The sequence below is a fragment of the Manis javanica genome, chromosome X (assembly GCF_040802235.1).
Source record: "Manis javanica isolate MJ-LG chromosome X, MJ_LKY, whole genome shotgun sequence".
Classification (NCBI taxonomy): Eukaryota; Metazoa; Chordata; class Mammalia; order Pholidota; family Manidae; genus Manis; species Manis javanica.
In genome coordinates this window covers 60,403,255-60,416,303 of record NC_133174.1, presented here as the reverse complement: position 1 = coordinate 60,416,303, position 13,049 = coordinate 60,403,255, and the positions used below count along the sequence as shown (strand labels likewise).

The window sequence follows — 13,049 nt, the reverse complement described above, 5'->3', positions numbered from 1 at the left end:
TTTGGAGTGCTACAACTTGCACTTCTCCTAATTCTTGGTTGAGCTGCAACAGTATAGATCCAGTCAAATTTGTTGTTTTACTGAAAGCACAGGCCAGCTTAGATATCTCCTTGTTCATTCCAATGGCAAGTCCAGGAACTGGTGGAATGGATGCAGCTACAACTACAGCATCGCCTGGATCTTTGTTGAGGTTTCCTGATGATCATCTTCTGGTATGACTCTTCCAGAGAGTGCTGATGTTGGAAGTTCTTGATATTGTATCTTAGTTCATTTTCTGGGTAGCCAAATTAGGCTTTGATCCTCTGAATAAACACAAACAGAACCTTTGCCCATACTTTGATATGCCCTTTATACCCTTGTGTAGAACTCATTGGAGATCACCACACAGGAACTGCTTTTATTTTTTTTTTAAGAGAAAGGAATATTGTCAGAAAAGTGTACCTCCATAGCTGATCATCTGACACCCTTTAAGTGATGAAAATTAAGGATATTTAAAGCATGTGTTAATTGTTGACTTGCAGTTAGTTTTATCCTATCAAGGAATAATTCCCCTTTTCTTTCTTTCTTTTTTTTATCTTTAATCTACACTTACATGAAGAATATTATGTTTACTAGGCTCTCCCCTATACCAGGTCCCCCCTATAAACCACTTTACAGTCACTGTCCATCAGCATAGCAAAATGTTGTAGAATCACTACTTATCTTCTCTGTGCTGTACAGCCCTCCCCTTTCTCCCACCCCCCCATGCATTCTAATCTTAATAACCCCCTTATTCTTCCCCCCCCTTATCGCTCCCTGCCCACCCATCCTCCCCAGTCCCTTTCCCTTTGGTACCTATTTGTCCATTCTTGAGTTATGTGATTCTGCTGCTGTTTTGTTCCTTCAGTTTTTCCTTTGTTCTTATACTCCACAGATGAGGAAAATCATTTGGTATTTCTCTTTCTCTACTTGGCTTATTTCACTGAGCATAACACCCTCCAGCTCCATCCATGTTGCTGCAAATGGTAGGATGTGCCCTCTTCTTATGGCTGTGTAGTATTCCATTGTGTATCTGTACCACATCTTCTTTATCCATTCATCTACTGATGGACATTTAGGTTGCTTCCAATTCTTGGCTATTGTAAATAGTGCTGCGGTAAACATAGGGGTGCATCTGTCTTTCTCAAACTTGATTGCTGTGTTTATAGGGTAAATTCCTAGGAGTGGAATTCCTGGGTCAAATGATAGGTCTGTTTTGAGCATTTTGATGAACCTCCATACTGCTTTCCACAATGGCTGAACTAATTTACATTCCCTCCAGCAGTGTAGGAGGGTTCCCCTTTCTCCACAGCCTCGCCAACATTTGTTGTTGTTTGTCTTTTGGATGGCAGCCATCCTTACTGGTGTGAGGTGATATCTAATTGTAGTTTTAATTTGCATTTCTCTGATAATTAGTGACGTGGAGTATCTTTTCATGTGTCTGTTGGCCATCTGTATTTCTTTTTTGGAGAACTGTCTGTTCAGTTCCTCTGCCCATTTTTTAATTGGGTTATTTGTTTTTTGTTTGTTGAGGCATGTGAGCTCTTTATATATTTTGGACGTCAAGCCTTTATCGGATCTGTTATTTACAAATATATTCTCCCATACTGTAGGGTTCCTTTTTGTTCTATTGATGGTGTCTTTTGCTGTACAGAAGCTTTTCAGCTTAATATAGTCCCACTTGATCATTTTTGCTGTTGTTTTCCTTGCCCGGGGAGATATGTTCAAGAAGAGGTCACTCATGTTTATGTCTAAAAGGTTTTTGCCTATGTTTTTTTCTAAGAGATTTATGGTTTCATGACTTACATTTAGGTCTTTGATCCATTTTAAATTTACTCTTGTGTATGGGGTTATACAATGGTCCAGTTTCATTCTCCTACATGTAGATGTCCAGTTTTGCCAGTACCATCTGTTGAAGAGACTGTCATTTTGCCATTGTATGTCCATGGCTCCTTTATCAAATATTAATTGACCATATATGTTTGGGTTAATGTCTGGAGTCTCTAATCTGTTCCACTGGTCTGTGGCTATATTCTTGTTCCAGTACCAAATTGTCTTGATAACTATGGCTTTGTAGTAGAGCTTTAAGTTTGGGAGTGAGATCCCCCCTACTTTATTCTTCTTTCTCAGGATTGCTTTGGCTATTCAGCATCTTTGGTGTTTCCATATGAATTTTTGAATTATTTGTTCCAGTTCATCGAAGAATGTTGCTGGTAATTTGATAGGGATTGCATCAAATCTGTATATTGCCTTGGGCAGGATGGCCATTTTGATGATATTAATTCTTCCTAGCCATGAGCATGGGATGAGTTTCCATTTGCTAGTGTACCCTGTAATTTCTCTTAAGAGTTACTTGCAGTTTTCAGGGTATAGGTCTTTCACTTCTTTGGTTAGGTTTATTCCTAGGTATTTTATTCTTTTTCCTCCAATTGTGAATGGAATTGTCTTCCTGATTTCTCTTTCTATTGGCTCATTGTTAGTGTATAGGAAAGCCACAGATTTCTGTGTGTTAATTTTGTATCCTGAAACTTTGCTGTATTCCAATATCAGTTCTACTAGTTTTGGAGTGGAGTCTTTAGGGTTTTTATGTACAATATCATGTCATCTGCAAATAGTGACAGTTTAACTTCTTCTTTACCAATCTGGATTCCTTGTATTTCTTTGTTTTGTCTAATTGCTGTGGCTAGGACTTCCAGTACTATGTTAAATAACAGTGGGGAGAGTGGGCATCCCTGTCTTGTTCCCGATCTCAGAGGAAAAGCTTTCAGCTTCTTGCTGTTAAGCATGATGTTGGCTGTGGGTTTTCGTATATAGCCTTTATTATGTTGAGGTACTTGCCCTCTGTACCTATTTTGCTGAGAGTTTTTATCATGAATGGATGTTGAACTTTGTCGAATGCTTTTTCAGCATGTATGGAGATGATCATGTGGTTTTTGTCTTTCTTTTTGTTGATGTGGTGAATGATGTTGATGGATTTTCGAATGTTGTACCATCCTTGCATCCCTTGGATGAATCCCATTTGGTCATGGTGTATGATCCTTTTGATATGCTGTTCAATTCTGTTTGCTAATATTTTATTGAGTATTTTTGCATCTACATTCATCAGGGATATTGGTCTGTAATTTTCTTTTTTTGTGGGGTCTTTGCCTGGTTTTGGTATTACGGTGATGTTGGCTTCATACAGTGAGTTTGGGAGTATTCCTTCCTCTTCTATTTTTTGGAAAACTTTAAGGAGAATGCGTATTATATCTTCTCTGTGTGTCTGATTAAATTCTGAGTTAAATTCGCCCGGCCCCGGGGTTTAGTTCTTGGGTAGTTTTTTGATTACCGTTTCAATTTCTTTGCTCATAATTGGTTTGTTTAACTTTTGTGTTTCTTCCTTGGTCAGTCTTGGGAGGTTGTATTTTTCTAGGAAGTTGTCCATTTCTTCTAGGTTTTCTAGCTTGTTGGCATATAGGTTTTCATAGTAGTCTTTAATAATTCTCTGTGTTTCTGTGGAGTCTGTCGTGATTTTTCCATTCTCATTTCTGATTATGTTGATTTGTGTTGATTCTCTTTTTCTCTTAATAATTTTGGCTAGAGGCTTATCTATTTTCTTTATTTTCTCAAAGAACCAGCTCTTGGTTTCATTGATTTTTGATGTTGTTTTATTCTTCTCAATTTTGTTTATTTCTTCTCTGATCTTTATTATCTCCCTCCTTCTGCTGACTTTAGGCCTCATTTGTTCTTCTTTTTCCAGTTTTTATAGTTGTGATGTTAGACTATTCATTTGGGATTGTTCTTCTTTCTTCAAGTGTGCCTGGATTGCTATATACTTTCCTCTTAAGACTGCTTTCACTGCGTCCCACAGAAGTTGGGGCTGTGTGTTGTTGTTGTGATTTGTTTCTATATATTCCTTGATCTCTATTTTGATTTGTTCGTTGATCCATTGATTATTTAGAAGCATGTTGTTAAGCCTCCATGTGTTTGTGAGCCTTTTTGTTTTCTTTGTAGAATTTATTTCTAGTTTTATACCTTTGTGGTCTGAAAAATTGGTTGGTAGAATTTCAATATTTTGGAATTTACCAAGGTCTTTTTATGGGCTAGTAGGTGGTCTATTCTGGAGAATGTTCCATGTGCAGTTAAGAAGAATGTATATACTGTTGCTTTTGGATGTAGAGTTCTATAGATGTCTATTAGGTCCATCTGTTCTAGTGTGTTGTTCAGTGCCTGTGTGTCCTTACTTATTTTCTGCCCGGTGGATCTATCCTTTGGGGTGAGTGGTGTGTTGAAGTCTCCTAAAATGAATGCATTGCAGTCTATTTCCCTCTTTAGTTCTGTTAGTATTTGTTTCACATATGCTGGTGCTCCTGTGTTGGGTGTATATATATTTTGAATGGTTATATTTTCTTGTTGGATGGAGTCCTTTATCATTATGTAGTGTCCTTCTTTATCTCATTCCTTTCTTTGTTTGAAGTCTATTTTGTCTGATATTAGTACTGCAACCCCTGCTTTCTTCTCACTGTGGTTTGCCTGAAATATGTTTTTCCATCCCTTGACTTTTAGTCTGTGCATGTCTTTGGGTTTGAGGTGAGTTTCTTGTAAGCAGCATATAGATGGGTCTTCCTTTTTATCTATTCTATTACTCTGTGTCTTTTGATTGGCGCATTAAGTCCATTTACATTTAGGGTGACTATTGAGAGAGATGTACTTATTGCCATTGCAGGCTTTACATTCGTGGTTACCATAAGTTCAAGGTTAGCCTCTTTAGTATCTTACTGCCTTACTTAGCTCGCTTATTGAGCTGTTATATACACTGTCTGGAGATTCTTTTCTTCTCTCCCTTCTTATTCCTCCTCCTCCATTCTTCATATGTTGTGTGTTTTGTTCTGTGCTCTTTTTAGGAGTGCTCCCATCTAGAGCAGTCCCTGTAAGATGCCCTGTAGAGGTGGTTTGTGGGAAGCAAATTCCCTCAGCTTTTGCTTGTCTGGGAATTGTTTAATCCCTCCATCATATTTAAATGATAGTCGTGCTGGATACAGTATCCTTGGTTCAAGTCCCTTCTGTTTCATTGTATTAAATATATCATGCCATTCTCTTCTGGCCTGTAGGGTTTCTGTCGAGATGTCTGATGTTAGCCTGATGGGTTTTCCTTTATAGGTGACCTTTTTCTCTCTAGCTGCCTTTAAAACTCTTTCCTTGTCCTTGATCCTTGCCATTTTAATTACTATGTGTCTTGGTGTTGTCCTCCTTGGATCCTTTCTGTTTGGGGTTCTGTGTATTTCTGTGGTCTGTTTGATTATTTCCTCCCCCAGTTTGGGGAAGTTTTCAGCAATTATTTCATCAAAGACACTTTCTATCCCTTTTCCTCTCTCTTCTTCTTCTGGTAACCCTATAATACGGATTTTGGTCCTTTTGGATTGGTCACATAGTTCTCAGTATTGTTTCGTTCCTGGAGATCCTTTTATCTCTATGTCAGCTTCTATACATTTCTGTTCTGTTTTCTATTCCTTCAATGGCCTCTTGCATCTTATCCATTCTGCTTATAAATCCTTCCAGGGCTTGTTTCACTTCTGTGATCTCCTTCCTGACATCTGTGATCTCCCTCCGAACTTCATCCCATTGCTCTTGCATTTTTCTCTGCATCTTCGTCAGCATGTTCATGATTTTGAATTCTTTTTCAGGCAGTCTGGTTAGGTCTATCTCCTTCTCAGGTGTTGACTCTGTGATCTTTGTCTGCCTGTAGTTTTGTCTTTTCATTGTGATAGAGATAGTTTGCAGAGCTGGTACGAGTGACGGCTGGAAAAGCTTTCCTTCTTGTTGGTTTGTGGCCTTCCTCTCCTGGGAGAATAGCGACCTCTAGTAGCTTGTGCTGGGCAGCTGTGCGCAGACAGGGCTTCTGCTTCCTGCCCCGCTGCTATGGAGTTTATCTCCGCTGTCGCTGTGGGTGTTGCCTGGCTCGGGCTCCTGCTCCAAAATGGTGGAGCCCTGTTAGAGGGGTAGCAGCCGGGAGGCTATTTATCTTCTTAAGGGGCCTCCATGCTCCCTGCTGCCCAGGGGGTTAAAGTGCCCAGAGATCCCCAGATTCCCTGCCTCTGGACTAAGTGTCCTGCCTTGCCCCTTTAAGACTTCCAAAAAGCACTCTCCAAACCAAAACAACAACAGAAACAACAACAACCACAAAATAAAAATTAAATAATTAAAAAAAAAAAAAGAAAAACGCACGATTTTCTTTGTCCTCAGGCACTGGTCTCAGGCACCTGCTCACTGGTCTTGCTGCCCTGTTTCCCTAGTATTGGGGTCCCTGTCCCTTTAAGACTTCCAAAAAGGACTCGCAAAAAAAAAAAAAAATGGCTGCACCCGTTTCTTTGTTCTCCAGCATCAGCCTCAGGCACCCGCTTACCAGTCTTGCCAACCTGTTTCCCTAGTATCCAGGACCCCGCGCTTGCACTGTGTCTGCGCTCTGGTCCGGATGGCTGGGACTGGGTGTTCAGCAGTCCTGGGCTCCTTCTCCCTTCTGCTCAGATCTCTCTCTTCCTGCTGGGAGCTGGGGGGAGGGGCGATCAGAACCCGCTGGGCTGGGGTTTGTATCTTGCCCCGTTCGTGAGGTGCTGGGTTCTCACAGGTATGGATGTGGTCTGGATGTTGTCCTGTGTCCTCTGGTCTCTATTTTAGGAAGAGTTGTCTTTGTTATATTTTCATAGATATATGTGGTTTTTGGGAGGAGATTTCTGCTGCTCTACTCACGCTGCCATCTTGGCTCCCTGTACCTCCTGACTTTTATATCATTTTTTCAAAAATAAAAGTTAGAAATGATGTTCTGATTTCAGCCAAAACTACAACAAAAAACAACAACCTACTAATACTCTATCTTTGCCCCCCAAAACACAGTCATCATTGCTTCTTGAGCTAAATGACTAAAGTAGTGTAGAAACCACCATGGGAAAACAATGAGACTGGGAAACTTACTCAAGTAATTTTAGTGTGAGGCATTCTACAAATTCGTTATGGTCTAAACTTGCATGTAAATCCAGTGCATTTGAGAGTCATTTATACTTGGCCATGTAAAATACAATTTTGAGTAATCCGAATTCTTTGGCTAGTATTTATCTGTAACTACTAATATGAGTTTAAGTAATAGGTTATATCAAAGTTTCAGAAGGCCACAAAGTGCTATTTTACTCTAAATTTTAGTAAATTATTGAGTACCCTTTTTTGAACAAGCAAATAAGATACGCAATAATAGAAGTAACCTGCCCTATTTTGACTACCGTATTTTGATACTACCATTTTTCTTAGTCTTCAAATTCCACAACACTGTTTATCAAAAAAGTTGCTTGCTCAAAAAAATTTTTGTCACAGGTGCCTAAGTACTAAGTACAAATCACATTCAGGTTTTTAAAACTCAGAGAAAAAAAGTTGCAAGACCTGAATTTTTTTTATTCTTTTTTCTTTCTGGGCCTTGCTCCTGGCCATTGAGTAGCCCAAGCACTGTCATTGACTTCTTTGGCTTTTCTCTACGTATGATGAGAATAATTTTTCACTTCCATTGAAGAAGAAAATATCCCTAAAGTTCTTTGAATTTCACAGATAAGGACCTTGTACGTGCATGGTACAGTCAGTGCTGCTACAATGAGCCATACATGTTCCTAAAAAATCACTCTTTGCTGTCGATTAGTAATACATAAAAAAGGAAAAATACTATAAAAAACATAGTTCTGCTATAACAGTTGTTTTGAAAATGCAGATTTGTTTGTTTCAATGTGTTTGATATATTAGGAAACAGTTTGGGCATATAGGGAATTTCACATTTGCTTATGTACAACTTTGGCCTACATAGTTAAGAAAATAAAATTGCAGAGCTTATGGGAAAATGGGATTGGGCAGAACACTTAGAAAGTTCATCAGAAATAGATACAAAATGATATCAAACTTAATAAAATCAGTAACACAGCTTTATAAATGTGAAATGGTTAAGAAACAGATACATACCACAATATATATGGTACTTGTACCTTGAAAAAGACCTGAAGTTTACTTGTGGAAATGTGTGTCCATCCCACCAGCTTATCCACCAAGATCCTGTGCCCACATCCTGTGTACCAGAGTAAGAGAATAAGAGAGAGAGAGCAAAAGAGTGAGGGAAAAGAGTAAAAGAACACACAACAAGGAGGAAATGAAAGAGAAGGGAAGGCACAGAGCCATGCACTAGGGTGGGCATGAGAAGGGAATAGCCATGAGAAGGGAGTCATTGTGCAGTAGTGAAAGGAGGGTTATCTGAGATCAGACAGAAAGTTGTAATACCACAGGTGGATGCATGTGCAGCATTGTCCTCCTGAGGTGTGTGTATATGTGTGTTTTGTGTGTATTCTTACACAGCTCAATTTAGCTGAGAGCATTTTCAGATCAAAATTGTGCATAAGCAAATGTGAAATTCCCTATATGCCCAAACTGTTTCCTAATATATCAAACACATTGAAACAAATATGCGTTATCAAAACAACTGTTATAGCAGAACTATGTTTTTTATAGTATTTTTCCTTTTTTATGTATTACTAATCTACAGCAAAAAGTTAAGCAAAAAATGTACACATGAACATAATAGAAACTTAATTTAGCAGTTAAAATGCAGTTTTAAAAGCTAGTACCTGTGAAGTTGAGAAGTTATCCTTAGGAAAGTACATAGTGGATTAAAACAGGCCTGTAGAGGCAGACTAACTTGGGCTCAAATATGGGCTCAACCTTGCATTCACTGTATGATCTTCCACAAATTCATAACTTCTTTGATCTTAATTTCCCTTTAAAATGGCTTTAATTACACATACCTCCTAGAGTGGTTCTTTAAATTAAATGCATTAAAGTATACAAAACGCTTAACATAGTATCTGGCCTACAATAAGCACTTAGTGACTGCTACTTCTTCCTTCTCCCTTTTATGGATAAGATAATAATAAAATAATAAAATAAGGTGAATACACTTTTTTGCCACAGGACCTGTTTTGGCTACAACCCTCCCTCTATTCGTCCCCAAAGGGAATTCTCTGTAAAATGTTTTTCTCCCTGTCTTTCTTGTACAGGTTCAAGAATATAGAGAGGCTCTTGAAGCAGTCCTCATCAAGGGCAAAAATGGAGTCCCACTTCTGCCAGAGCTGTACAGTGTTCCTTCTGACAAGGTGAGCTGTACAGGGCCGTTAACGTAGAGCTGGGAGAGACGAGCAGTACTTCGTCAGGACAGCCCTATTTGAGTCCAATAATGTTTACACTTTGGATTTTGATGTTCTAAAATTTTGTCTTTAGGTATAGGGCAGTAAAAATACAGTTTCATTTCTTTAGCAATACCTTTATAAAGCAGTCTCAGTTATGACAGTGTTGCGTAGTGAGACAAGGTTAGGAGCAAACCTCACCATGGTCGTTCCATAGGTGTCAGCTGATCCTCAAACTCATCAAAGTGCGCACATAAAATATGTATGGCCTTTTTGTATGCCAACCATACCTCGATTTACAAAAGTAAAATGAGTTGTTCAGAGATTGATTTTTTTTAAAAAGACTGAACCTTAAGGTTGAGAATGATATAGAGATGAATGAGCAAACTAGAGTGATGTTCTGTGTGAACTCTCAGGATTTGGTATTCTCTGCTTCGAGGCCAGTAATCTGGGATCAGCTAGATCAGGCTTTGAAAGTGAACTATGGCTCCATTTTCCCAAAATGCCTTCTGGGAGTACCATTGCTCCTCTTCTCTGTTTCGAAAGAACATTTTCTGTGGAAGAGATACAGTCTTCAATTCTGGTGAGGATGAGTGGAATAAGCTCCTAGCACTATAAGCAATAGCATCTGAGAGTTTATTAGAAATATAGATTTTGGGCCTTCCCCCATACATACTCAGTAATAATCCGCCTTTGGACGAGATCCTCAGGTGATTTGTAACTGCACGCATGTGGAGGAGCACTGCCCTAGATAGTAGTCATAGTGCTTGACTTTTCCGTGCATGACATATGTGACTTTTGTAGGGTATGAATCACAATCCAGACTCAGCCTTTCTGTTGTCTAGTATCTTAAACCTATTACCCTTTGTATGGTCTCTTTATCTTTATTTCAGATTGATGAAGAATATCAAAATCCTCACACGGTGGACCGAGTCCCCATGGGCAAGTTACCTCATATGTGGGGTCAGTCTCTATACATCTTAGGAAGCTTGATGGCAGAGGTAAGGGGGAAAATTCAAGACTCTTCCATGGATTTTCTGCTTTAGCCACCATAATCAGATTTGTGACTAGTTCATGAAATCTGAAGGATGTGTCTTTTGCCTTTTGTATTCTGCCTTACAGAGTTTTCTCCAGATTGTTAGAGTGGGAGCGTGGTCAGTTCTTGACAAAAATCTTTCCCCCTCCCAGCCATATTGCTTATGCTGTCCAGGGATTCCTGCCTAGGTACTGTACTTGGAGCTGCTCTAGGATCAGGCCTAATATCTTGCCCTCTTAAAATGCCCGTTGGTGCCTTACCTGGTAACTGACTGATCAATGCACTTGTGCTTACATAGTACTGACTGATGGTAATGACTAATTTAAGTGCTAACTTTTCCAAGCAACATGTTTCATTCTTTAATTGAATAAACTGATATGATCATTTCAAGCACCTTGACAGGAGGTTGGAAGCATCATAGTTTTTTGCTTACTTATTTGTTGCTTTGGTTTTTGGTAAGGGGCTCTTATATTAAATTCTTTTGACACAGCTTTTAATGAAGCACTTGGGAATTTCTTACTTTAGGTCCAGCTTACTCGTGACATTTTGAGCCTATAGGAAGGGTTCTCTTTCTCAAAGTTTTCCAGATGTACTGGCAAATCTATTTCTCCATTGTAAATTATTATGATAAGCTGTATAACCCAGGCTCCTAGAGGATCTAGGATGGAACTTATCTATCCTCTCTGAGCCAGGTTCTTTGACGTGCCTACATATGACTATTTTCTGAAGCTGTTTTCATTCATTCTGTGTTGTTTTGCTTTGTTTTCCCCAGTTTTATTGAGATATAATTGACATGCATCAATACGAGTTTCAGATATACAGCATAAAGGTTTGATTACCTTTAGTTGACACTATTATGAAGGTAGCAAGAATGGGCAGAATGATTTGTTTAAAATAATCCTTACCTGGTGACTTTCTCATTCAATTAGAATAAATTAAATGGTCTGAAAAACAGAGGGGATGAATGGTATTCTTAAGAGCGAAACAGGTGAGTTCATCCCATTTCATCATGGACAGAAACAAAAGGCAAGTCAAAAGATTTTGAGCAGGAAGAATAGCAGTCATGTGAATAAATGAGAAAGCAACAAAGCTAATGACTTAACTTACTGATAATAAGCATTGTGATCTGATCATTTAATCATGTACATCCAATGAAGGTGGAAAACCTTACAAAATTTTCTGCTTCTCATTTATATCCCATCTATTTCCAAAACTTGGAATTTGTGACAGCCACTAGAAATTAACTCCAGGTAAAATTAATTAGATCAGGATTCTGGAGTTCAGATATTTTCATACAGTAAAGGTATTTGTTTTCTTTGTATACCTGCCTCTCACATGTTATGGTGCAGGGTTCTCGCACTGGTATGTTGTTTCTCCTCAAACATTAGCTTTTTTTTTTTGAGACATATTAATCGATCTTTTTATGGTTTTTCTTTAGGGATTTTTAGCCCCTGGAGAAATTGATCCTCTGAATCGTAGGTTTTCTACTGTACCAAAGCCAGATGTTGTGGTTCAAGGTATGTTTTCTTATTCCCAGCAGCAGAAACTTTATATTAAAGATCCTGTTTAGACCAGTAAAAGGCTACTTTATTCTTTATCATGTATTTTGGTAGGCTACAAAATGTATAGAATAAACTTGGTTCTGTTTGGTTTCAGAATTGCTGTTAATCTGAATCATGAACAAAAGCTTAAGAAATGGTGTTATGTGACACTCTTAACCACTCCTTAGTTCTGAAAACTCATTTCATCGTCATGACATTGTATCCTCCTGATTATCTCTGCTTTCTTTATGAGCATTCCTTTGTGCTTTTTCTGCTAGTACTCCTTTCTTCTCATATCCTCCTAATAGTTATATACTTAGTTTTATAGTCTTGCCTTTGTGTATTTGTACCCTGTATTAGTTTGGTAGGTGCTGCTTCCTTCATAATAAATTTGCTTCCGTGGCTACAACTATTACCTATTTAGAGAGTACTCCAAATCTTTATTTTTTGTTCCTAACAACTAACTTAAGTTATGAGTTATCTATGCAAAACACTGGGCTGAGCTCCATAAATATATTAAGAATTTTAGCCCCAATATTTATAAAACATTTTTACCACTTACACTTCAAATGCAAACTGACCTCTTTTTCCTCCATCCCATCCTTTTACCTTTCCCAGAAAAAGCAGATCTTTCCATGTTCCTTATCTCTCTCAGTGACATACATCACTGTTATCCTAGTCTCCTAGGTAGACAGTTTGAAGTGATTTCTGACTCTCCAACAACACTCTCCAATATACTACCAAGTCCTCCCATAAAGCTCCTCTGAAATATCTCCAGTCACTTGACTTTGAAGTTCGGTTAATATGGAAAATAATCCTGTGTGTTCTCTAAGCCATCTTACATTTGGCATCCTATGTGCTCATACAGGTAGTCTTTTGCTTATCAATGTACATAGCAAACATTATATAAAAGACCATTACTCTTCCCATCCGATGAGAAAGCTGGTTTTCCTGTGAGGCTTATGTCATCTGGCTATATTGCTCTCCTGGTTGCTCTAATTCATTTATTGAAGACTTTGAGGCTTGGGTCACATTCTTCTTCTTCTACCCCAACTCCTGCCATAGTTCTGGATTTCAGCATAGAAGGAAGTGCCACCTAATATTTTAGCCTCAAAATTATTAGATACCCATAAACCCTAGTGACATTTCCCTCCACCTCTACCTTAGCCACACTCACTTTGAGGACCAAACTGTGGGACAGTTCCATCCCAGATATCTTTCATTCCAAAAAACCCCAATCTCCAGTCATAGCTATGTATTATTTCAGTTTTC

The 13,049-nt window shown here is 38.6% G+C and overlaps 1 protein-coding gene across 6 annotated transcripts in view; it reads left to right on the top strand.

Annotated features, from left to right (window-relative positions):
* PHKA1 (phosphorylase kinase regulatory subunit alpha 1) overlaps window positions 1-13,049 on the top strand; it is a 177,051-nt gene that overhangs the window by 69,288 nt on the left and 94,714 nt on the right. For all 6 annotated transcript variants that reach the window (XM_073227881.1, XM_037002882.2, XM_037002881.2 and 3 more), the window contains 3 exons: window positions 9,075-9,170; window positions 10,094-10,201; window positions 11,675-11,753. In XM_073227881.1, the coding sequence (XP_073083982.1) occupies window positions 9,075-9,170; window positions 10,094-10,201; window positions 11,675-11,753 (283 nt within the window). The remainder of the gene's footprint in view (window positions 1-9,074; window positions 9,171-10,093; window positions 10,202-11,674; window positions 11,754-13,049) is intronic.